This window comes from Garra rufa, chromosome 10 (genome assembly GCF_049309525.1).
Source record: "Garra rufa chromosome 10, GarRuf1.0, whole genome shotgun sequence".
In the NCBI taxonomy this organism is placed as follows: domain Eukaryota; kingdom Metazoa; phylum Chordata; class Actinopteri; order Cypriniformes; family Cyprinidae; genus Garra; species Garra rufa.
In genome coordinates, this window is record NC_133370.1 from 20,010,457 (window position 1) to 20,038,322 (window position 27,866).

The 27,866-nt window shown below is 36.0% G+C and overlaps 1 protein-coding gene across 1 annotated transcript in view; it reads left to right on the forward strand.

Annotated features, from left to right (window-relative positions):
* brinp2 (bone morphogenetic protein/retinoic acid inducible neural-specific 2) overlaps positions 1 to 25,694 on the forward strand; it is a 143,024-nt gene extending 117,330 nt beyond the window's left edge. The window contains exons 7-8 of the mRNA XM_073849581.1: positions 16,385 to 16,607; positions 20,587 to 25,694. Of these exons, the coding sequence (XP_073705682.1) occupies positions 16,385 to 16,607; positions 20,587 to 21,706 (1,343 nt within the window). The 3' untranslated portion in view covers positions 21,707 to 25,694. The remainder of the gene's footprint in view (positions 1 to 16,384; positions 16,608 to 20,586) is intronic.
* Positions 25,695 to 27,866: the final 2,172 nt, after the last annotated feature.

The following is a 27,866-nucleotide window of genomic DNA, read 5'->3' on the forward strand; positions in this document are numbered from 1 at the left end:
GTCGAACTTGTGAATAGGAAGCTTTACAATCAAGTTTTGCAGAGTTTTACAGACCTTTTAAGTCATTTCTCTGGCATCGGTCCATGTTAATGAACTTAGCTTAGTCAACACGGAATTGGACTTAGGATGTGGAATCTTTGGGTACGAATCCTGTGAAAAACATGACTCATGATGAAAGAGCTGAAGGATGAGAGATCGAAAAACAAGCTTTAAGATGTAGGTTTAGGTGTAGTGCCAATGGTATGTTATTTTAAAACATCTCAGAGCATTAAAGTTGTAGCGCCACTCAACGGACATTTCAAGTCAGAACAGTGGTGACGCGTACAAAACCAACGCCACATAAAATGTACCATATGAACACTTACTCAGTGGACATTTCACATTAAATATGTCATGAAACCCTGCTGTGTATTATCAGTGAGAAAGAGCCTCTAATGTTGTTCGATCAGGCTGTGGCTGTTGTGGATCACTATATGCATCCTTCAGCAGAGCTTGTGGTCCTCAAGGCGATATCTGTGAACCCAATAAAACTGTAATTGCATGGGTCAGATATTGGTCTTTCCAATATCCAACAATTGTGACGGCAACCAAAACCAGCAGATATAGGGTGATCATGAGTCACTCTGAACCCAGTAAATACAATAAATCTGGTCAGGTGGAAAATAAACAGCGGCTGGCTGCTATTTCCAGCATGCTTATCATGTGACACTATTCTTTGTGTAAAGCATCCAGTCGGTAAACAGGTTTTCATTGACAAGCAAATACACAAACTCCCACACAAAGGATGTTTTTCTGCCTTTTTAGACGAGCTTGCAAAATATAAATGTCAACCCTGAAAAATAAGAGTAGGATATGTGAACATCGGAGTATGACAGTTTGGTGTCACCTTGGTGCAATGACATGTGGAACAGCGAGATTAGGGCAGAGTTTAAGCGCTTACCGCATGTCAGATTGTCTTTAATGGGACTAAACTAAGTTCCACACATGACCTAAAACACACAGAATGCAGCAAAAGAAGCATAACCGGGTCTAGTGTTTAAAGAAAAAAGAAAAGAGTAGATTCACCTCACAAAGTCTAAAAAAAGTAAGCAAGAAAATAGAGAGAGCTGGGCCGACAAACACCATTTAAGTTGCTAAAGGCTACAAATGCATTCTTCAGGAAGAAAGCCTGAATAGTATCCTGACTCCCCTCTCCTTCGCTGTGATTGCTAAGATTTATGGTTCGCCACAAGCTCTATACTGGCTTTGAGATATTTTATGTAATTGCTGGTAGATCGGAACAGAAGAAAGCAGTGGTGGTATTCCCTTGCTCTATGCAGCTCTGTTGAATTATATATTTGCTTGGATCAATAAAAAACACTGATATTAGCATTCGCACATGTAGCTAGTCAAGCTAGGGGGAATCAAGGTCATTTGCTCCCTCAGATCTCACAAAGGAAGAAAGGCAAGACATACTAATTGGAAGTCATATCCTCACTGTGATGATGATGAGTTTAAGCAGACATACATCACTTTCTTTGGGACTCTGAGTAGTCCATTCACTGCCATCAGTGACTGCTATAAATGAGAGATGCGATTCAGTGTGACACAGCAATGGCAGGAGTTAAATATAGTGGAGACTGGGCTAGTTGTCACAAGGTTGTCATAGAAGGGCTGTATCTCAGTAGCTTTTGAAGTCAAAAGTCCATTCACTTAAATGTACGTTTTCTCCAGAATTTTTTTTTTTTTGTTAGTTTGTATTTTGTTTGTATAATTGTGTTCAAATTCTTACATATTTATCTTATATTACAATATTATATTTTTGCTGTAGGTTCTATCTATCTATCTATCTATCTATCTATCTATCTATCTATCTATCTATCTATCTATCTATCTATCTATCCTTTCTTTTTCTTTCTTTCTTTCTTTCTTTCTTTCTTTCTTTCTTTCTTTCTTTCTTTCTTTCTTTCTTTCTTTTTCCTTCCTTCCTATCTATCTATCTATCTATCTATCTATCTATCTATCTATCTATCTATCTATCTATCTATCTATCTATCTATCCTTTCTTTTTCTTTCTTTCTTTCTTTCTTTCTTTCTTTCTTTCTTTTTCCTTCCTTCCTATCTATCTATCTATCTATCTATCTATCTATCTATCTATCTATCTATCTATCTATCTATCTATCTATCTATCTATCCTTTCTTTTTCTTTCTTTCTTTCTTTCTTTCTTTCTTTCTTTCTTTCTTTCTTTTTCCTTCCTTCCTATCTATCTATCTATCTATCTATCTATCTATCTATCTATCTATCTATCTATCTATCTATCTATCTATCCTTTCTTTTTCTTTCTTTCTTTCTTTCTTTCTTTCTTTCTTTCTTTCTTTCTTTCTTTCTTTCTTTCTTTCTTTCTTTTTCATTCCTTCCTATCTATCTATCTATCTATCTATCTATCTATCTATCTATCTATCTATCTATCTATCCTTTCTTTTTCTTTCTTTCTCTTTATTTCTTTCTTTCTTTCTTTCTTTCTTTCTTTCCTTCTTTCTTTCTTTCTTTCTTTCTTTTTCCTTCCTTCCTATCTATCTATCTATCTATCTATCTATCTATCTATCTATCTATCTATCTATCTATCTATCCTTTCTTTTTCTTTCTTTCTTTCTTTCTTTCTTTCTTTCTTTCTTTCTTTCTTTCTTTCTTTTTCATTCCTTCCTATCTATCTATCTATCTATCTATCTATCTATCTATCTATCTATCTATCTATCTATCTATCTATCTATCTATCTATCTATCTATCCTTTCTTTTTCTTTCTTTCTTTCTTTCTTTCTTTCTTTTTCCTTCCTTCCTATCTATCTATCTATCTATCTATCTATCTATCTATCTATCTATCTATCTATCTATCTATCTATCTATCTATCTATCTTCTTTCTTTCTTTCTTTCTTTCTTTCTTTCTTTCTTTCTTTTTCTTTCTTCCTTCATTCCTTTCTTTCTTTCTTTCTTTCTTTCTTTCTTGTTTTCTATTGTCTATTGATCTATCTTTCTTCCTACTTTCTTCCTTCATTCTTTCTTTCTTTCTTTCCATCTATCCATCCATCCATCTATCCATCCATCCATCCATCCATCCATCCATCCATCCATCCATCCATCCATCCATCCATCCATCCATCCATCTATCTATCTATCTATCTATCTATCTATCTATCTATCTATCTTTCTTTCTTTCTTTCTTTCTTTCTTTTCTTTCTTTCTTTCATTTCTTTCTTTCTTTCTTTTCTTTCTTTCTTCTTTCATTTCTTTCTTTCTTTCTTCTTTCATTTCTTTCTTCTTTCATTCCTTTCTTTCTTTCTTCTTTCTTTCTTTCTTCTTTCATTCCTTTCTTTCTTTTTCTTCTTTCATTCCTTTCTTTCTTTTTCTTCTTTCATTCCTTTCTTTCTTTTTCTTCTTTCATTCCTTTCTTTCTTTTTCTTCTTTCATTCCTTTCTTTCTTTTTCTTCTTTCATTCCTTTCTTTCTTTCTTTCTTTCTTTATTTCTTTCTATTGTCTATAGATCTATCTTTCTTCCTACTTTCCTCCTTTCTTCCTTCATTCTTTCTTTCTTTCTTTCTTTCCATCATCTATCTATCTATCTTCTTTCTTCCTTTCTTTCTTTCTTTCTTTTTCTTTCTTCCTTCATTCCTTTCTTTCTTTTCTTTCTATTGTCTATTGATCTATCTTTCTTCCTTCTTTCCTCCTTTCTTCCTTCATTCCTTTTTTTCCTCTTTTTTCTATCTATCTATCTATCTATCTATCTATCTATCTATCTATCTATCTTCCTTTCTTTCTTTCTTTCTTTCTTTCTTTCCTTCTATCTTTTTTCTTTCTTTTTTCTATCTATTGTCTATTGATCTATCTTTCTTTCTTTCTTTATTCTCCATTTCTTTATAATTGTTTTAGTCCAGTCATTATATTTTTAATGTAGTTAATATCCGTTCATAAATTAATACATAAAAATGTTAACATTGTCATATTTTTAAAAATGATACTTATTATTAATTACAATTAATTATATTAATTTGGTTTCACTTTATTTTAAAGGTCCCTTTAATACATTCTGTTGACTATAAGTAACACTGCATCTATATATCTACTAACTCTACTGTTAGTAGACTGGTAGGGTTAAGGTTAGAATAAGCTGACATGTACTTGCAAAGATACTTATAGGCAGTAGAATGTCTGTTGGGAGACCATTACAATAAAGAGTTCGAATATATTAAGCAGAGAGACTACTAATAATCTATGAGAGTTAGTTGACATGCAGATGTAATGTTACTTATTGTCAACAGAATGTTCAAAAGGGACCATCATTATTATTTTTGTTATTATAGTTTGGTTTTAAAATGTCAAAACGCATGCCTAGTGTATATTATTGGGTGGCAATCATACCTCCTCCTACGATAGCTTTATTTATTTCATGTTGTTCGCCTGGGGGTCATCATGCCAAATTTTTTTCTTCTTTTCTCTTTTGATCTTAATTGTTTCAGTAAGTAGAAGAAACAGTTTGACAGCATTCATTCAGCTGCAATAGCAGTGCAACAAAGCAGAGCAAATAAGTTATGTCTTTGACATCAAATGCTTGACTCAGAGACTTGCAAGCACATCGTAACCTCAGGGGCCCTAAAAAAACAAACAAGCCATAAAATATTTTCCTTTTCTTCTTTTCTGAGAAGATTTCTCCGAGATATAAACACAATATAATGACCCTAATTGGATTCTGTTGTTTATGTGCTTCAATTCATTGTGTTATGTATGTAACGGAAGCAACATTTAACCACACACCTGTTCAATTCATAAAGCCATCTGGACTTGTTTGCATTTTTTCTAGTGTGTCTCCACAATCAAAATGTGGCTCATGTATGAAAAATTACACATGCTAACAATATGTAAATATATAATATGCATATTTAGCTCATAAGCACCATGCACACAGTTTTGTTTTTCAGTCCAAATCCTGTGAGGCAGAACTCCTCTTCACATCTCTGCAATTATTTGTCAGAAAAACTGCAGTCAAACAGTGAAAGGGAGGATTTTATTGTATAAATACGCCAGCTGACTGAGTAGATCCATCAGAGTGCTGTTCCTGGAAAGCATCGGGGTCACTAAACTGCTTCCTCTCAAATATGTGACATAACCCCTGCTGTCAGAACCCTAATATGGGCAGGACATGTGAGGTCTTATACAATGTATAGCTGAATTCAGCCTTGAGCCTCAAAAAGCGCCAGTTATAAAACCGCCAACGTATAAAACCTATAGGCAGCTAAAGCCTTAATCGAGAAAATAACATACTATAGCATTTATGCTTCTCATCTGAAGGCCAGCAGATGTTTGGTGATATCTACAGTTAAATTGTATATTTGTGCAACCTTATCTTTTTTAATATATGGCAGTGACTTTGAATCACTCTCCTCAGGTGATAAGTTATTTGAAAATAGCGGCTCTTCCCACTTTAATTCATCTCTCTGCATGAGGAAAACTTCAAACAGTTACTTCAAATAAGTTGCAGACCACCTAAAGCTTTTGTTTTTTTTAATCCTACTGACCTTGCATGGAAGCTGAGAATAATATTTTATAATGGAATTCAGAGGCGTATTGAGAGTGGAGAGAATATAACTCTCTGTGAGTGATGGAAGACTGAGTGAGACCTGCTTTGCTCACATACAGCAGACAAGAGGAGACATTGTTTTCTTCAGATCCTGTCTTCTTTTTTCTCATTTTTTTTCAGCTTTTTATTTTTGAGCCCCAATAATCGCAAAAAAAAAAAAAAAATACAAACAAGAATATAGTACAAATAATAAACAAAACTGGGCTGGAATACCAAACATCAATATATATATTTTTTTATTTTATTTATTAATTTATTCATTCATTTTTCAACAAAATTTCAGTAAGGAGGTTTTTAATGTTTAGAAATCTTACTGAAGAGGCTCTTGGACTAACACAATTTTCAACATTTTGGGACACGATAAAACTAAACCCTGATTTGTGTGATTTCCGATCAAAAAATAATTTTCTATTATAAAACATAAAGGGAACCCCAAGTATTAAGACTTGTATGGCTTAATATAACATACAGTAGAAGTCAAAAGTTTACATACACCTTGTAGGATCTGCAAAATGTTAAGTATTTACAATACAAAATGCTTGATATTTTTGATCTTGTACTGACCTGAATATAGGAAGATATATACCTGAAGATATTTCACATAAAAGACAATTACATGTAGTTCAAAAGAGAAAATAATAGTTGAATTTATGAAAAAGTTTATATACACTTGATTCTTAATACTGTGTTGTTACATAAAAAGATCCAGAGCGTTTGCTTTTGTTTTTTCTTAGTGAAAGTTGTTCATGAGTTCCTTGTTTGTCCTGAACAGTTAAACTGCCTGCTGTTCTTTAGAAAAGTCCTTCAGCTCCCACAGATTCTTTGGTTTTTAAAGCATTTTTTGTGTATTTGGACTCTTTCCAACAATAACTGTATGATTTTCAGATCCATTTTTTCACACTGAGGACAACTGAGAGAACTGCAACTGTTACAGAGGTTTCAAACACTCACTGATGCTCCAGAAGGAAAAATAAAGCATTAAGAGCCAGGGGTGTAAACTTTTAAACAGAATGAGGATGTGTACATTTTTCTTATTTTATTGCCTAAATATCTTTTTTTTTTCATTTAGTACTGCCCTTCAGAAGCTACAGAAGATACTTACATGTTCCTCAGAAGACAAAATAAGTTCAATTTACCTTTCTGAAGCACCAGTGAGCATCTGAACCTTCTGTAATAGTTGCATATGAGTCCCTCAGTTGTCCTCAGTGTGAAAAGATGGATCTCAACATCATACAGTCATTGTTGGAAAGTCATTGTTCACAAAAATGCATCTTTGTTTTCTCCATTTTATCCCTGATGCCTTTGAGGCTATTAGAAGACTACAGCTAAAGCTTACAATTGGCAGAGACAAGAAATGCTAGATGCCATCCTTCCATCCCCTGTCATGATGCTGTGGCCACCTGAAAGAGTTTCTCAGTGCAAATTTAATTCGATATCTGAGGGTGTTTAGACTATTTGTGGGGAAAACATCATTTGGTTTAAGCCTATGCTTATATCCATTGCCACCTGTGGTCATTGTATCAATATTTTATTTTCTAGAAACAGGTAACGTCAGTAGTTCAGAGTGCAAACATTTTATGTCAGTGAAATAATGGCACCCGTCATAGTCTTGGAAATCTTTCTTGGGTTTTTTTACTACATATTTCAGAAAAAAACATCATTTACATTATATCAAGCCATACAAGTCTTAATCCCAGGTTTCCCTTTAAATAAACATCAATGAAATGATGCAAATTATATAATTTACAATTATTTTAAGTTTGTACAATATAATTTTATTAAGTACAACCTTTTACTGGCAATTTGTTGAAATAAAATAAAATGTAAAATGTTTTCATGTGTTTGAGGCCCAATGTTGTTTCCTATGCTGTTTGTGTTTAAACTGAAGCACAGCTGAATAGCATGTAGTGTACATTAAGCTCTCAGTAGGGGATAGCTAATTTGCGTCCAAATGTTTGCTAGTAGTTATTGAATCAAATTATATTTACTGCTTAAGCTTATTATTAAAGAAAAATATTTGCTTGTTAATTTTTCTTACAATAATTTGGGAGCAGGGTTCAATGGTTAGGATTTATGAATGCAGAAAACACAGTCGAGTTTGTGTAAGAACTTGGAAAATGGAATGAGATTATTTACTTGTCTTCCAGCCGTGCTGTAGGAAAGCTCCAAATAATATTATTTCTTATTACCAAATTCATAGAGGATGCCAAGTATAGCCAGAGCCCTGCTGAGCCTCAATAATTTACAACTCAACAGAATCATGCAAACTACAGTACCAACAAACTTCTCCTCCAGCCTACAAAAAAAAAAAAAAAAAAATCCACTTAACTTTAGTTTCTAAACTCACAAGCGTTTATATCATCTCGAGGAAGTCACACATTGTAATTTCTCTTGCTTTAATGATGAAGCCAGTGGCCTGTATGACAGCACAGTCCATTCGGTTTTGATGCATGTGCTGCGGCCACCCACCGATGCCTGTTTTAGGTTTTAAGGGTTTCATTCATCCTGCTGGCCCATTTAAGTTCAGACCAGGCCTCAGTGCACCTCAAACTCATAATGACATGGTGGCCTGATATGCTACATGGTAATGGCCTATTAGGAAAAACAAGCAGCACTATAATTTCTGCTAACATAGAAGCATGGGCTGATTAAAATGAACATCATTTTACTTAAACCAAGAATAGCCAGGCTGCATTATGGTCGCGTATGCTTTTAGAAATCTGTGTTGCTTTTGATAGCATGGCACATAAGTTAAAACAGAGTATAAGAAAACATGCTTATATGTTTCGTGGAATGGTGTACTCTACCATGGAATCTAGTGTAAACATGTTTTTCTTCTACAATCTCTTGTAAGTGTACTTTGCAACTACGGACATAATTATAAATTTACGATATGCCGTGCCACAATGCCCGCTGCCAATATTTTACAACTTACGAGCGAGCATTTCAAGTGTTTTATGCTCCTCTCCAGACTTTGATAGGCAAAAATTACTATCTTAGTTAGGATTGATCTCCTTTATGAGTTTTTGGAGGCTGAGACCTCAACAACACCGTTTGGCCTTGCTGAAAGCACCCACCAGAGTACCATAAGCAGCGATCGCAGTGCAGAGCACCAAGACAAAGAGGCTAAAGGCCCTATATTTATGGCTCAGGGTTCCAGCAACAGCGAAAGAGAGCGAGGAGTATATTTCATTGACTGCTCTAGAGCTCTGATGACAGCAGGAATGAGGGAAACAGTATTTTATCAGAGACAAGCTCTTGCGACGGTTCATTCTTATTCTAAAAGATACAGACTCTTTCCACAGGTTACCAGCTATGCATTATCATGGCGTTCCAGACCGGATGTTTCTTGTTTAGCATTTAAAGAAAGATGTTGCATTGCATTTCTATTCTTTGTTGGAAGAATAGATTTTTTCTTTGGGGTTTTTATGTTGAATACAGTGCTATTTTTTTCACAGTTTGAGTCATAGTTTCATCTTTTGAAGTAAGTTTTATCTTTTAGTCAATTTTAGTCTGACTAAAAGTGCTTCTTTTGCTTTTGCTACAAAGAAAGTGCTAATTTAAATGGAATGGAATTTACTGTATAACGCGGAATGTCATGGAATTTGCAAAATTTTGGATGAGTAAATCAAAAGTAGGTCAGTATGCTAAGATCAAAACGTGATATAGACTAGTGAAAATATTATTTAAATGAATCCTACATGTTCTGCTTGTCTCTGTGTGAATAAATGGTCCAGAAACGTGGTTTCATCAGCTAAACATACTCAAGCACGAGTGATGCTTGCAGTGTTTCCAGCCTCTCACGTCTCAATATATGAGTACATAAACAATCTTTAGAATTACTCTGAGAGTAAATAAAAAATAAATAATAATAAAATAAATAGGGGCAAAAACATATTTCATAGGGTCTTAAAATGTAATTTTTGTTCAACTTTAAAAATAAAAAAATGCTGTTAAAGTGTGTAAGTTTCATGATTTCAATTAATTAGACATGCTTTTTGATTAAAACAATTTTATTTAACCATCAAAACTGAGTCTAGATTAAATTAAACTGAAAAAAAAAAAAAAAGAATTTGGGAAACAATAAAACAGATTTTATAGGGCCCTAACAAGTAAAAAGTGTTGTAAAAACTTGAGCTCCTGAAATAACATTATAAATTATTTAAATAATAATAATAATAATAATAATAATAATAATAATAATAATAGCATTATTATAAAATGTTACATTTATTTTACTTGCATTTTAATATCTTTTTTTTCTCGTCAGATACTTGTTAACCATCTGTTTTAATTTAAATAATGCAAATTAATTGTCAGGCTGATGCCCCATTTGAATGTTCTTCTTTGTTTACAAACTATGTGTTCATTAACAATGATTTTTGTCTGTAATTTAGCATCGCAGCAGGGCGTTGAACTGGTTTGAAAGGAAAAATTGTGCAGTAATTTGGTTGACGAGATTAGCATTGTACATTTACAATACACAAACTTTTTTGTCAGTAATAAAGAAGAATGATTCAAAGGCTTGGGCCGACGCCTGGAAATGTAACAACACATACGTACGTGGTTGTCATTGGAAATGTGTTAAGTCGGTGAGTCCATGAAAATCTGTCATTGTCTCATTGCCAGGTTTATTTCACTACCTCAGTTCCTTCCACAGACTTGAAACGGCGTCTTGTTCAAGTCACAAATGTCTTCTTGCACAATTACAGGGAAAACTCAATTCTGAATAATGTTCAGGGGAAAAAAATGTGCCCGGTTGACTGATTAACAGAGCGAATATCCTTCATTTCGTTCTAACACTGCAAGAAATGTCTAATCAGGACCCTGTCACTAGTCAGCTTCTCAAGACGAGCCGTAATTCAGCCACCCGCCAATACCTGTGCTTTGATCAATCTGTGAATTATGCCCTGTCCTCCGGGAGCCACCAAATTTTCACCAGCTTTAAAATCATATTCCACTTGGAGATATAAAAAGACGTATAGAGGCCAGGCAGCACTGTGTTCTGCAGGGTGTCCGGTAAAGATAACACCACCGCTTCCTCCCATGAAAAGGGAAAAGCGCTCATTTGAATATATTATACAGGTGTCCTGCTTTCTCGGTGAGAAAAAAAATAAAATCACAACAATAATAAAGCTGAAGGGCAGAAGGTACATCCTTGATCTTTTTTATCTTCTCTGTCCTGATTAACAATTTAATTTAATTTGAAACAGTCTGAATATTTCAAAAGACTGTAAACTAGTAGAAAAAAAACAACTCCACACATCTTGTAATTTATTTTGCATCAAATGGAACTTCTGTGGCGTTTGGGGCTGATAGTTATGTTTCTTGCTATTTAGATGCAAAACAGTTCATTACAGGTATAATGAATTTGTGAGCCCATTTGCATCTGATGAAAAAAATATAAGGCTGTGTTATAATAGGTAATTTTAGCAACATCGCCTGCATCTGCTTTCAGCCAGATATCAAAAGTTAAAGTTCCTCTGCTTGTGAATAGTTTGCATCGCACTGATGGTTTGCTTATAATTACAAACTAAATCAGGCCGTACCTGCAGGGACGCTTGGCTCGGTTAGACAGCTGTCTAATGCACAAAAAAAGGCAGATCACTGCAGCTTTATGCACAAAATGAACACATTTAGCTGCAGTCTAAGAGGCACTTTGAAACGGAATATATTAAATAAATGAGAACACAAATAATTGCATGGAGTTTGTGTATTTTTAGAGTAAAAGAGATTTCTTTTCAAGTAATCATATGGCTGTCTAAGAAAAAAGAAAAAAACTTTGTTGGGGATCTCCTAATTCTACCTTTTGCCAAATGGGGCAAATTGTCAATGAAACATGCAAGAATAAGCAAAACTGAAACCATAAAACTATTATGAATTACAAAACGATGCATAAAACAGTATCCAAGCATGAAAAAGCATGTAAAATGTGCCATGGAAAAATATCAAACTGTTGTTTTTCCAAACAAATATTGTGATTAGTAACATTGAATAACTGAACTTCTGAATTAAAACCTCATAGTTACTGAGATTAGGTTTTTATGCTAACGTCCCTGTTTGACAACTATTCCCAGTTCCCTCTGTTCGTTCTAGGGCTGCCATGACTCAATGATTCATTTTGAGTACTTGATTTCAAGTACCTCGACTGCAATTTGCCCATGGTGAGTAACTGGCAAAATACTGAAAGTGGTGCATTCCACAGACGAGAATCCATGAAATGCATTATTAGACAAACGCAGTATTAGACAAAGAACCATTCAGTCAAAGGTTCTTTAAAGAACCATCTCTTTCTTACCGTTTTATAATCTGAAACCTTCATAAACCTTCATTTACCACAAAGAACGTTTTGTGAAACAGAAAGGTTCTTCAGATGTTAAAGGTTCTTTATGGAACCATTTAGACAAAAAAGGTTCTTTAATGGCATTGTGAAGCACCTTTATTTTTAAGAGTGTAGGTTATGTATGTGTGTCACAAAATGGCTCCGTTCCCAGTAAATGCTGCTCCACACAAACTGTTATGATTTACATGTGCAGAGCGTCTCAAACTTTATCTTTGCATGTTTCTGTGCCTTTCTTATCTTGACTGGATATAGCCAGTCTCAGTGATGATACTCTGTGATAGTTTTGTAGTTGAGAGTCTATAGTTACATCAGCAGACATTATCGATTCCTTTTCCTCCAGCTGTCTTTGTAGTTTTCAAAGTCCATACCATGTGGAGATGCAATACAGGATGCAATATGAGAAATAACTCTATGGCACAGTGTAAATGTCAAAGTGTTCCCCTCTTTTACAATAATCCCAAGAAGAGGATTTTGTTGTGTCATGGTAAGAGTGAACTCACCTTGTATACAAATTACTTTCCCAATAGAGGAAATTTCTGTTCAAATACATTTGAATTTAATAGAAAAATTAATATGAACAAAGAAGGTTTACTATTTTTGTTATTTGATTAGTAACCTAAATGTTTCTTGATATCTCAAACATAACATTCATTTGATTAAAAAATGCTAAAAATTAGTCTTTTATTAGGTTTAAATTTGACTTGAATCCCATATTTTCAACATGGTCTCTGACATTCGGGCTGCACGGTATAATGAGCATGAATGCCATTATGTTCTTGAACGTGCATAGACAGCAGTAATTTCCCATCTCTCCTTGTTCATAGAAATTTGAAGTACTAATGTACAAAATGAGAATGTGTTTTGAAGAAAATAACCTCATCATTCCATTTGACATTTTTAGGAAGGGCTAAATAGTCCATAAATTTGAACATGAAGTCATAAATGCCAGAATAAGGCAGAAAAGGGGAGAAAAGTTCAAATTGTAAATGTGCTGTGAATAATGAGATCTCCAGCAGAATGTGGGCAAGAAGGAGATAAAAAGATGGGGAAAAGATAGAGAGAGACTCGACTGTAAACAGTAGAAGGCAGGAGAAGGAAGGTAGAGTGCGAAAGAGAGAGAGGGAGTGAGGGAGTGAGAAAATCTCATAAAAGCACTGCTGCATATGGCTACATTTTATGCCGGTGTGTGGGAAAGGGATGCCAGATTATGATCGGGTACAGAATGAACTGCTATGGTTTTATTGGGTTACATTAACATACCACAACCCTGATCTCAGCTCTTGTAGGTTTTTGTTTGAAATATACATGCACATATTAAATGCCTGCTTTTGTTGTCACGTAATGAAAGCAAATGTGCTATAGATCTGATTCATGGAGTGGTAAAGCATCTGTTCAGATGTAAAAATCATCTGAATATACAATAAGTGTAAAATGAAATGTTACTGAGCTCATTTAGTCAAGGACTGCAATGCTTTCTTGCTTTTTGAAGCATTATGAGAGCCGCAGAAATGTTTTCCAACATTACATAAGACAGCACAAACAAAATTACCAAACTGAATACCTGAAGTCATTTGTTTATATATAAAATGCTAGTCAAATATTATTATTTTTTTTTAAAGGAAGAGTAGTTGTTATTAGTTTCTTATTGTCACGATGCAGGCAGGAACACACGAACAACGACGTAAATAAAAGACGTATATTTAATAAATCCAACGGAATACAGGCAGACACAGGAACACCAGGGGAAAACATCCATATAACATTAAAGACCGACAAGAGTACTGGGAAAACACACACCTTAAATAGACAGACTAATTACAAACACAGGTGCAGACAATAAGGGAGAAACCAAAAACACTCAGAACTGCGGGGGAAAATGGGAAAAACCAACAAGAAAGTCCGGGGGTGTGACACTTATGTCCTGGAAAGTCATTTGTTTTATAACTCCTATGTTTCCCTTGTAAACTTTCTTTTTCCAGTATGAATGAAACATAAATTACACGTGAGACATTAGTGCTGTGTGCTTTTCAATTTGAAATAGGTTATCGCCAATACCAGTACCAGTCACAACACCCCTAATTAACATGATAACATTATATTAGATTTTTTAAATACCACGATTATCGCCAACATCAGCAGTTGTGGCCTAATGGTTAGAGTAGGACTTGTCAAAAAAAAAAAAAAAAAAAAAGTTAAAAACAGTAATATAATAAATAATAATAAAAATATAGCAGCAAGCAGTGATTACTGGGGTTCAAGTGCTTTAAGGAAAGCCTGTAACCACCTAAATCAATTATTTAAAATAGCATTTTTTGGCAAATACAGGTAATTTGCCATAGAAATATATATATATATATATATATTTTTTTTTTTTTTTCAAGTTTATGACAGTTACAGCACCAGCTGTTTTCCGACCTCCATAAAACTTTGCATGCTTGTTTGGAATCACCTGTGGCATGTGCTCACCAGGTTTGGTGAATTTTTGAGTTTTCATTTAGGCTTTATAGGCTTTTGGGTAAATTTGGACAGGCCTCCCCTCCTAAATTACCCCATTATAGCTTTCCAAAGGGTACATTTCAACCTTTTTTGATAATTACTGACCTAGAGAGTCCAGAGAATTGTACTTCAGTGTTTTTTCTAGATTGTGTGAAAAACCTAGTACTAGTTCGCAAAAGTAGTTTTTTTTTTTTTACATTTTCTCAATTATTTAACTAACGATTTGATTGACAGCAGTGGTTCCAGAGGCAAAGTTTTTCGGAATGAGGAGGTCTATTGTATGATATGAATATCGTGTGTATGTGTGAAAAACAGTGCAATGTACAATCATTTACGCCCTTGAAAATTGCGATATTGCCCCCCGGTGGCCAATTTCTTTCAAATTTCTCACAGATCTTTAGGGCCGTGAGTCAAACAGGCCCGCCAAGTTTAGTTCCGATCGACCTCTGTTAACCGTGTCTAATAGGTGGTCAAATTTCATCGGCCTATGGCGACAATGTTTTTAGAGATATAGAAATGTCCTTATAGACGGTTGTGGCTCTTATAACCAAGAGTGTGCATACCGATTTTCATGTCGATAGGACAAACTGTTGTGTAGTTATGGCTGTTTTTATGTTTTTTTTTTCCGTCATATAGCGCCAGCAAGTGGCCAAGCTCTGCAGCTTTTTTCATGTGACCTCAGATTCAGCTCTTACATACGCTTTGTGAGTTTGACGAAGATATCTCATTCCTTTCAAAAGTTATAGCCGTTTTAGTAAAAGCAGCCCTGCCACTTTCAAAAGTTTTGGTTCAACTTTTTTTTTAATTATTGATATTCATTTTTCCAGAGAATCTTGCTGCACTGGTTTGGTTCCGATCGGTCAAAAACCTAGGACTACGTATTTATATCTCTAAAACACGATAAATATACATTTTCTAGTGAATAACTGAAAAAGCACATGCCATGTATTTCAGTACATTTTTTAAATGAGTGTGTGCAGTGGCGAAGCTTTCATTATATAGTTTCAACATGTAGTCATTTATCAGTATTAGTTTTATACAGCCAACATCACATTAGCAAACAACATGATTATGCACAGCCAGACCTCCCTGATAATTGTAATACAATTTTGTTGTGACACTGGTCACTGTAGGCTTTTCTTCTGCTGTCAGAGCCAAACAGAGACGCATGCTTTGACAAAATGACAGGGGAAGAGAAGAAGAAAGAGGGAGTCTGAGCTAAAACTGAGCTTAACTGACAGTCTGAGCCAATGCTAATGTTATCTCTGTGATTTAGTCTTGTGTGTGGGAGCCTCTGGGCTGAGTGCTCACAGGATCATTGCACATAGTAATGCCCTGTGACACCAATGGAGCTTTCTCCAAGGCCTTAAAATGGGGAATTGGCACTCGTCTCCTCAGTGTTGCGCAAATGTCTTCATCTCTCTCAGTTTCTGAGAGATGCTAATGTCTTTTTAAGTAGCCTGAATGCATTTTGCAAAAACACGTATTTAATAATTCCTCTAATGTGTCAGTTTCTAGCTTGTACGACATTTTGCAATGGAAGGTGTTGGGAAATTCTGTTAAGAAGTATGAGTTTTTCAACTAAACTGTCTGTGCTGAAGACAAATCAGCTTGTCCTTATTTCAAGTAGTGATCAATCAGCAGTGCACAATGATTGCTAGAGTTTTAATAAAACCTCACTTTATGCTGCTGCTATATAGTTAGGTGATACGTACTCATGTCATGTGATTATCGTTATTGCCTCTGCTGTTTTTTTTCCTACAACACCCACACCGCTCAATAACTCACGCATTCATATCATGAACCATCTCCTGCTCTCTCATCTCAGTAGATTTGAAGCTCATAACAGCTCAATATAATTCATTCACCTTCTCCAAGGTTTCACAGTAATAATAACCATAATAACTTTTTCTCACTCTCCTTCTGTTTTCCAGATGAGTTCAAGGCCTTTCTCAAGAAATTGCCAACGGATCATTTTTTAAACACCTCTGCCGTCTTAAAGTTCTGGACGTCAGATCTGGTCCTGCAGAGACGTTATGGTCTGCTGGAGGCGGGCACAAAAGTGGTGCTGGGAAAAGCCATCAAGATTGTGCGCAAACTTTTCGCACTCAGCAAGCGCTGTCCTACACAGCCAAAGATCAGCCTGCCTAGAGAAAGGTACGAGGCCATATGATCTTTTTTGTTACATTGCAAAACATGTTAGGTTGCGTGTAGACGATGTGAGTTTAAGAACGTTTCAATTAATTGTGTAGATCATCCGAAAGTTGCCGCTTCAAATTAGAATACCCGGAAAAGTGTTCACCAGAGTTAACGCTAGGGGTGGGAGAAAAAATCGATTCTCCGATGCATCGCGATTCTCTCTTCAACGATTCTGAATCGTTTCCTAATATTTCAGAATCGATTCTGAGCTTGGTTTTTTTTTTTTTTTCGCATACGGCACGTGCGCGCTAGAGACTCTGCCGGCTTCATTGCACAGAATTTGCACTGTGAGACTCGTGCGCACTGCTTGACATTGTGTGCTTCCACCCGCCGTGTTTTACTTAAGTTATGCTTTCATTTCTGCCGTCTGGAATGCAGTACTTTTAGATGCACTGACAGACTTTCGCGTGTGCTTTGTGTTTGTTCGTCCTAAAGCTCGATTGCAGATGCGGTTAAATGCACTTGCGTTTTCAAATAGTTTTAAACGAAATTGTACATACAGTCAGTTATGTTTTCAGAGCAGGACAAAACATCATATATCGAAATAGATCTGTGCATCAGTGGCGTTCCGTCCATATAAGCTGCTAATGCTCCGTATAACCAGGCTGTCAGAGAGAATGCGTTCACGTGTTAATTAATATAGGCTAAACATGCCTATAAGTTGATCCCTTATTTGAGATAGAATCTTCCGGGCAAGCAGATTCTCCGCATCTTTCTCGACTCCTCAGAATTGATGCGCATTCTCTGTTTTGCTGTCATTCGCATGATATCATTCGCGGGGTAAGCTGTCCGCGCCCAAGCGGAAAAACGCGCTGCTGCTGCCAGATCCTGATTGCCGAAAATCATATTGTGTTTGATGCACAACTTACTCGACTAAATCAAATGAAAAAAAAAACATCCTAACTGTATATTATCATAATTTCTCAACAATTCAAAATGTGAAAGTCCACTGAAAAAATAGCCTATATAAAATGTCTATAATTTTTTTAAATAATAATAAACAGGAAAAAGAGGAAATATTAAAATATGATTTCGTCTCTGATTTTATTGGTTTCTAAATAATCTAAAGATATAATTATTTTTGGTATTACTGGTGGTTTTAGCATACCTGGTAAAAAAAAAAAAAGTCACCGTTCGCCAATACTGTGCATTAGTTTGTTAAAGCTGCCTGTCTATGATCTCATCAGTAATAAAAAAAACGGCAGTAATGCTGAGGAAAAAAGAAAAACTATTGTCTGTAAACTTTCAGATACCTAAAGAACACTTATTTTAAATAAGTAATTGTTTTAAAAATTACTTTGCTTATATAATTTAAAAAATAAAGTAAAATTGGCACAAAATAAATTTGATATAAAACATATGAAATTGTAGCCATGTGCAGTACTATTGAAAACTAAGAATGTGAGCATCGTGATATTTAGTTGATAATGAAAACAGTAATTAAATTAAATTGAATCTTGAAACCAGTGAAGATTGACACACCTACTTTTACAGAGATTTCAACTATAAACAAAAAGCTTAGACACTGCAATTTTACATGTTTTTAAAATTGTAAAGTTGTATTTGCACAGCAGAAGAATTAATTGGGGAAAAAATGTAGATCAACAATCGTTTTGGAATCGGATCGTGACTCCCAGAATCAGAATCGGATCAGATCGTGAAGTGCCTGAAGATTCCCACCCCTAGTTAACGCCATTTGCCGCCATCGCTTTTTCATGGCAGACACAAATACATGTATCGGAATCCATGTTTTTTTTTTTCTTCTGCTTACATGTTCATTGGTCATATCCAGTCTGTGCCACATGGGAGGAAAAAAATGGAATTGGGTCACTTGAACCATGTAATGTAAATTCGGCCTTAGACTTGTGGTGCCCGTATAGAGTGAAAGTTTCTGAAGAGTGGTCAGCATGTGCACACTATAATCAAGAAGTCCAAGCGAATGACAGGTTGTAGTTAGCATCCAGCTTGAAGACTTTCACTGGTCAAAAGTCTGTTTCAAGAAATCCTTAAATGATGGCAGTATACTGAAAATAACAGGGTACACTAAGTTTACACTAAGTGAAAATAGCATATTTTCTTAGCGATAGAGGCAGTTTACACTGCAATATATGCGATTTACACTAAGTGCAATTAGGGATAGATGCGATTTACACTAAGTGAAAATAGCAATAGATTATATTTACATTATGTAAAAATAGCACCCTTTTTGGTAACACTTTATTTTACAGTCTCTTAACTAGTTGCATATTACATGCATATTATTAATATTAGCCATTTATTAGTACGAATTAAGCACATATTAATACCTTATTCTACATGACCTTATTCTACATCCTTAATCCTACCCAATACCTAAACTTAACTACCTTACTAACTATTGATAAGCAGAAAATTAGGAATTTATTAAGGGAAAGGTCATAGTTAATAGTGAATAAGTGTTTCCGTATTTGGTATTTTGTTTGCAACAATATTAGATGCTTTTTATACTATTTACTGCAAATGGCAGATATTTGCACCTCAGTATTGTAGTACCTTATGAAACAGTATGCAGTAATATCATATTGAGTGTAAATTAGCATTTTTATTAAACTTATTAAATGGATGCATGCTGTCTTATTGGGACAATAAAGCCCTCAGTAAACCTACCCCTAACCCTAAGCAAAAAATCCTGTGAGGCATTTTATTTTCCACTTTTTGATTATTTCCTTCATTTTATTAAAAATAAATGCCTTTCTGATATGATGTGAAAAGGGAGAAGAACAAGTATGAATGCAAATTTAAACTTGGGTTGATCCCGTCAAAATGTCACTACAGCACACACTTTACTACCTACATCACTGGGGCTGGTGTTTAACAGGCGTCTTTTGCAATGTTGTCTAACCTAACCAGATATTGGTGGGCAGAGTTAGTGTAAATAGTCTCTGCCAACAAGGTAGGCTATTTGCACTTAGTTTAAATAGACAATCCGAGTTAATTTCATTACAAACAGCCAGTTCTGCATGCAAGATATTCTCAAAAGAAATTTCACAAATTTCATCACCAACATCTGGTCAAATTTGAGATCTTCTAACAAAAACAGTAAATCCTGAAGTGCAGTTCTTCTCTTCTAATCAGTTTGTTTTGAATGGTAATCAAGCAAATATCTTTTAACAGATGACTGCCTTTAGAGGATTTTCTCAACAAAATAGAAGATTCACATAAGAGACAACCAGTACTTAAATACTGAACAAACTGAACCACGATGCATCTCTCTGAGTCAACATTAATGTATGAGAACTGCTTAGTGGTTTATTTAACTTCCTGAATGGCATCTTGACATCAAAGGCTCTCATGGAAAAGAAGTACATGTTACATTAGTGGATTTATAAGATTATTAATAAGAGTTTAGAGTCCAGGACAAAAGGATACCTGATGAAATGAAATCCCACAGGGAGGCAGCCAGCAGAAAGGGCATGTGATGCAAGAAGCATTTTATTTATGTATTCATGACATTTAGTATGCGTCAACAGTTGTGAAGTGAGTAGGAAGATAATGGAGAGCCCATAGAGTTGGAGCATTTATTTAAGTGACTTGTCTCTCGCTAAATTGGGTGAAAGAGAATAAAAAAATGCACAGTGTCTCCTCACACACATCCCCAAAGGCTTTCAAGACTCACTTCCTCTTCTGGTTAAGAACAATTTGCATTTGTCAAAGAACAGGCCATCAGCACTCGAATAATATTTGTATCAATCAGCAAGAGGAAATTAATGCCTCATTTACCGTGACAAAAATAAGGCCGACGTCAAGTCTTGACTGAACAATTTTAACATGTTAGTGAACAATTTTTCATGTCACCGAAGCCCAGGTTTCTTTCGATTTCATCTTCATTTAGTAAAGCCAAGCCTGTCATTTTTTCAGGAACTAATCTTGTCTGTAATTATCACCTTCTTCCTTGCAGGACTCTGGGTTTTTGGCTCAACAAAGCCCAGTCTCTGTTGTACTGCAGCGAGCATGGTGTGTACGGCACCTTCTCCGAGGAAATGCAGAGCTGCATCTGCACCGCAGAGCAACGCACAGTCTGCCAGGGCAACGTGCCATGTAAGGTGGGTGAGGGGACCCTCTGCTCATCCTGCGCCCCAGACAACATCACCCGCTGTGGCACATGCCTCCCAGGCAGCATCCTCCATATGGGATTCTGTCGCCCCAACATTGCCAACTCTTTGGACCACTACGTCAATTTTGACTTTGACATGCCGGACGCAGAATTGCGGTACCTCCTCCAAAGGCTCGACAGCCGCATGGAGGTCCACGCCATCTACATCAGCAATGACGTGCGTCTGGGCAGCTGGTTCAATCCGGCGTGGAGAAAGCGCATGCTGCTCACCCTCAAGAGCAACAAGAACAAGTCCAACCTCATCCACATGCTGATGGGGATCTCTTTCCAGATCTGTTCCACCAAGAACAGCACGCTGGAACCTGTGCCTGCAATCTATGTCAACCCCTTCGGGGGCAGCCACTCCGAGAGCTGGTTTATGCCCGTCAACCAGCAGGAGTTCCCAGACTGGGAAAGAACTAAATTGGACGCCTCGCTCCAGTGCTATAACTGGACCCTCGCTCTTGGCAGCAAGTGGAAGTCCTTCTTCGAAACGGTGCACATTTACCTGCGCAGTCGCATAATCACAGACGATCCCACCGTCAACGAGACGCTTTTTTATGAGCCGCTTGATCTGGATGACCACTCTGCCAACTTGGGCTACATGAAAATCAACAGCCTGAAGGTCTTTGGCTACAGCATGCACTTTGATCCAGAGGGGATAAAAGACCTTATCCTGCAGTTGGACTACCCGTACACGCAGGGTTCCCAGGATGCAGCCTTCCTGATGCTTCTGGAGATGAGGGACCGCATTAACCGGCTCTCTCCACCGGGAGCCCAGCGACTGGACCTCTTCTCCTGCCTGCTGAGGCACAGGCTCAAGCTTTCGTCGAGCGAGGTGGCGCGAATTCGGGAGGCGCTCCAGAGTTTCAATGCCAAGCTCCCCAACTCCACTGAGCCAGAACTCAGTCAGCTGTGCAGCTAGCTCAAATGAGCCTCAGTCGCTCATTTTTGCTTGCCTGTGAGAATGTATTTGTAAATGTAATGAGAGAGGGAAAGGGAAAAGAAATATATCGTCAGGGTGCGTGTTCATGTTTGTGGATGAGATTGTCTTTGAATCCTCTTCCTTTGGGCAGCAATTGTAAGAAGCAGAATTTTTGATCGTGACTGATACCAAGTGGAAACCGTAAATTGCCAGAATATTCTCTTGGTGGGAAAACCTTGTTGGTTCTAGCCTAGAGTCAAACCTACTTAGTGACTTTGAGTAAGGGTTCCTTCTGAGTCAATGGGGATTTTACCTAAGTGGACTACCTACATGATCCATGAAAAATAACATTTCAAGTGAGAATATATAGCTACAATTTCTTAGCACACATGTGCTGAAGTTGTAGTTATTCTTGGTGATGTCATTGTTCACGACGAATCCGGAGAATCTATAATATCAAAACCTATTCTGACGTAAAGTGTCGGAGCACAGTGGTCCAATGGTTATAACAATCAGCAAAGATCCATGCTTTTCTATTTTATCTGGAGTTGCAAATTCTGTATTGTGAGATCTGTGTATCTGTATTTAATGTGGAACTGAATTGCCAGAATGTTGGATAGAAATTTCTTTGTATTCAGAGATATGGCTAAACCAAAAGGTACATTTGAAAGCAAATTGAATGGCAAAATTTCTTTACAGTATTTTTCACTGTTTATGTTCACTGAAACCTCTTTTGAGAAGGCAACCTTAAGATTACAGTACATACTTACAATATTGTTTTGAAAAGGTTTGTGGGCCGCTTTGTAAATACTGCTCATCTCATTCAAGGCGTGAAAAGCTTCACATTGCTTCTTGAATATATATACCGATAAACACCCGTATTTGTACTTTTTTGAAAGTGCAAAGACCAAAAAAACACACTTCAACACAAAACAATTGCCTTATGAAGTGAAGTCTCTGTTCTGATATCAAAGCACACCTGGCTGTATGTCTCTCTCTTTAAAAAAAAGAAAAAAGAAAAGCTTTTCTCTCTTTCTTTTTTTTCTCTATACTAAATTCTGATTTCAATTCCAGTGACCTCTAATCTGTAAATGTCAGTTTTTTAATTGAAGTATTATATGAGGAGTGCATTACATGTTATCTATGTGCAAATACAGAGTAACATTTCCATCACCTGGTTCAATAGCTATGTTTTCCACATTTCCCTGCTTTTCTATTATACATATGATGATGTGACGAGGCATAACTGTAATACATGAATTCGTTTAGTATCTCTACATCTAGAGGCAATTATTTCCACTCAGCATTTAATAACTGTACATGTACTGCTTAAGTGTTCTTGATTAAGTTACTTGGGTTGTAGCATTTGTCAACACAAACAGCCACAGAATTACAGCCTTTGACAACACAGAGCATTTATTACTGCTTTTTATATAAAACTGGAATGTGTGGAAATGTCTGTGAAAATTGCGTATATGCATCAACATAAAAAAATTATCAGTTTTCTGTCAAGATAAGATGGATCGCTCAATATATGGGGAGCAACTTTTACAGCGCTACATAAAAAACCTAGAATAAAAAAAGTGCAATTTATGCTGTTGTCATGGAGAGCTGTAGGACCTTCACATTGTCTGTCACGATATATCTGTGACTCAACTGTGAAGGGGGAAAAACATTCTCGCTAAATTCAGAAGATGGAAATCACAGGGAGTCTGTAAATATGAGTTGTTTATCTTAATGTCTAAGACAGAAATCAGTTTTCGCCCTTCAACAAATTGTCAAGACAGTGAAGGGAGTCTAATCAATCACAACAGCCCTATGTAAACTGGCATAGCCACACTCTTGAGAAACACAATCTGAATATTTCTGTATTTTATGATTTATTATGACTGAACTGCCTGTTACTATGTATTTTTTTTTGGAAACACTTCATAATAACTTTCATAAATTAAGTCATAAGCAATATTTACATATACACAACCGTCCAAAGGTTTGGGATCAGACTCTTAGTCTCTAATGCTTTTTCTTTTCTATTTTAATATATTTAATGCAATTTTTCCTGCGATTGCAAAGCTGAATTTTCAGCAACCATTTCTTAAGTCTTAAGTGTCACATGATCCTTCAGAAATCATTCTATGCTTTTTTTAAAATTATTATTATTATTATCAATGATGTAAACAGTTATGCTGCTTCATACTTTTCTGGAATCTGTCTTTTTTATTCCACAGCATTTATTTTAAATAGAAATATTTCATAAAATCAATCTTTACTGTCACCAATTTAATACGTCCTTGCTGAATAAAAGTATTAATTTATTGATAAATATTTTATTTATAAATACACTTACTGACCCCAAACTTCTGAACTATAGCGTATATATAAAAAGTTCTGAATATCACATTCATATGTATAATGTAATCTATATTAACAAGTGATCTTTTAAGCATTAATGTTTTGTTTCAAAAAGTATGATATAAAAAGATCTGAAAGTTATTAAATAGTGTCACCTATTTATCTCATGGACAAGTGAGATATGAATCTTGAGTCCATATCTCAGTTTTTAGTTTGTTTGTTTTTTATCCTCCAATCTAATATATTTCTGATTAAACTCGCTCCAGCCATCGTGGTCTCATTCTTGTTTATGTGCACAGTTGACTGAGAAAGCTATTACTTTTTTCTGTGCAAAGGCATGAGATGAAAATTCATTATTTACCAAGACTCTGACCATCTCAAATTCTGCTGTACGTGTTGTAATACACTTTCATGTCAAAGTGAACATATACTTATATTTCAAATCAGCCATCTTTGGGATTCCAGTTTTAACAATTGCAGCTTTCCTTTAGCAGATTTCACTTACACTGTACTCTGTATTTGAATTTGATCATTTGAAGCTTTTACCTTCAATACAGGCCAGGCAGCTCTCAGATTCTTTACTGTAACAGTTACAAGCAGCTTTGTTTTCATTTCTTTGGGAATTCACCAAGGGTTTTTATTCTGATATTGCCTCTCAGATAGACAAGATTATGCTTTTCTAGAAACATGTCAAATGTGACCTACTTTCAGGCTTTTTCTGCACGCCGTTTCAGTGACTTAAAAATACAACGGGAGGTTTTTCAGATTCCAGGAAAGCGTTTGAAAACCAGTCCTCATTAGAATTCCTTGAAAAAAAGAAATCCTCTAATGTGCACAGTAATGCTGCGGCAAGGGGGCAAAAAAAATTAATTTCAGCCTGTAGTTATTTACTGAGCATGCTCTGAAACAAAATGGCATGTTGTCAAGCGAATCCAGCTCCTGGAGTTTGAGGTATACGTTGGCGTCACAGAAGTCGCTGAGTCAACTTACACACGTCAGGACTCTAAGAAATGCTATTTCGGAACATTTCATCTCTGTTTTTGATTCTGTTTGCAATCGACGTTTTCCAACCTGACTTTAAACTTCATTTCTGTGTTGCAGATAGCCAGACACACATAGCTGTATATATGTATGAATACAGCATTCCAGACAGCTTTACCATGCTGTAAACATTTCAAGACTGAGACTATATCTCTGGCATTTCATAAACAGCCTGTACATCCACCATTTTTTTTTTTTAATAATATTCAAATAACATTTAATCTCAGAGGGGTCAGTCCAGGGTCCTGCCTTCAGCCTCCATGCATTGCCATAGTGTGACATATGCTTTTTTTTTAATGTCCAGAACCAAAGTGCTGAATGTAAATAGTCTGACTGCATCCATTTCTATGAGAGACAATATAGCTCAGTTACGAGCATGAGGTGTCAGCTTGAAATATCGCAGAGGGGATTCTGTATGTGGCGTATGATTCTGTACAGAGTCGGATATGGGCGGTTTGGTCGTGAAATGAAACATTATCTTTATACTCTTAAGATCATCTCTCTCTCTCTCTCTCTCTCTCTCTATCAATGTTTTAACAAGATGTAAATGTTCTTATATGAATTAATAAAAGGATGAAACAATCCTTTTCCCCCATGGAGTCTAAATAAATGCTTTACTGGATAAGTGCCATCTCCTTTCTCCCATGAAAAGCTTACTCTTTGATCTATTATACAACAGACGACCATTAAAAGATTACATTTAGCCATTGTTTTCTATAGTTACAATCATTTACTTTTATAGAGATGTTCACAACATCAATTGCAGGCTAATTTCTATTAGGCTTTTGGAACAGCGGTTTTCTATTTAAAACAAACTAGGTCTGTAGTTCACAGCGATGCCCCTTATTCAGAATTGAACTAAGGCCCTGTTTACACCCTGTTTGTGTTTTAAAATGAAATGAGCCTTGTCTACACTGGTGTTTTAAGAAACAATCCTCATCCACACTACACTCTTAAAAATGAAAGTGCTTAAAAATAAAGATGCTATAGAAGAACCTTTTTCTGAATGGTCCCATAAAGAACCTTTACAATGTTTCACTAAAGGCTCTTTGTGGCAAAAGAAGGTTCTTCAGATTATAAAAAGCTAAGAAAGAGATGGTTCTTTCTTTGTGGAACCAAAAATGTTTCTTCTATGGCATCGCTGTGATAGAAGCAGCTTTATTTTTAAGAGTGTACACAACCGAAAACACGTCACATGACCACTTGTGTAAAAGTGCAAACAGGACGTTGGTTGCCAATTACTGGCAGGTACAACAATAAGTATGATGTTAATGTTTACACGGATGTCAACAATATGCAAAGCGAATGTTGGCAGCCATCCATTGTTTTCAAAAGTCTCTGTTTTGCTCCACTTACACTAAAACACAACCAGAGAGTTTTCAAACTAAAATGGATTCTGCAGCATTTTCACAAGTTTAAGTTTTCGAGGGTCAAAAATGCTGGAGTAGTGTAAACGACAGGTGTAATCGCACCAAAAGTTAAGCGTTTTAAAACAAAAATGCACTAGTGAGTACGCTAACAGTATCTTTTAAACTCTTAAAATTGATTTTATGTATATTATGCAACGCAGGCTAGGAAAAACATGGCTTTTTCTAGATTCGTACCTATAAACTAGGGGTGGGCATAGATTCATTTTTTAATCTAGATTAATCTAGATTAAATCTTGGAATTAATCTAGATTAATCTAGATTAAAATGGCTAATTTGAATTCTGCTAAAGGCATTCAGAATATGTGTGCTACCCAAATAATGACTAAAAGTAAGTCTTCGAGAACGGGCCAGGTGGCGCATTAGATCAGGCGCTCATCTCCTGTTTCCAAAATGCATCACAAACTGCTTGACAATTGCATTTACAACATAATTACCTATACAAACTTGTGTAACCAAGTACTTCTGCGCAAAAGGCTGCACGACGTGCGTGTTGCCGTTAAATACACAGACGCACACGGGCATGGATTTCTGCGTGCATAGTCTTCCATTAAACTGCGTTGCTTTTAGAAGCGTCAATTCAGTTGTTGCATATAGTTTAATGTCTTAATTTCGGGATTATCAAAGTAAATTATAACTCACGTGCCCCAGTAAAAAGGGTCTAGCAACGCACCTGCCCTGAAGCGGCTTCATAACTGCATCAATGTCAGCACGTCTCATTTGATGTGGTAATTTCACAGAAGTTGAAGACTCGTTCTCGCCCCCTACAGTGCAATTCGACTATACGTCATCCGCGCTAAAATATCAAGGTGAAAGTCATCATATCTTGCGTAGTTTAGACCCAGCTCCCAACCCAACTTTGAGAATAGATTAACGGCGATATTTTTTTTATCGCCCGATAAGAGTCTCACGTTAACGCAGCACGTTAACGCCGATAACGGCCCACCACTACTATAAACATAATTTACTGCATATTACAGTTGAAATGACCACTAGGGGTGTTAAACACCAACAGCAGTTTTTGATTTTCCTACCTGATCTCATGACAAAAACGTAACTGTGGAAACATTTTCGCAAGATGCAAAATACATACCAACACGCACACTGCAGTTTCCAACAGAAATGAACACTAGAGGTGGTAAAACAGCGAGCACTTGTAACTGGTTTTGTACACAGTTATGATTACAGATGAGAAATTGGAAAACAAGTTAAAACGGCATGCTTGTGATTGTGTTTTTCATTTCCTTTTGTTCATACTATTGGGTAGGTTTAGGTGTAGTGCAGATGGTATGTTATTTTCAAACGTCACTGAGCATTAGAGTTACAGCACCATTCAATGG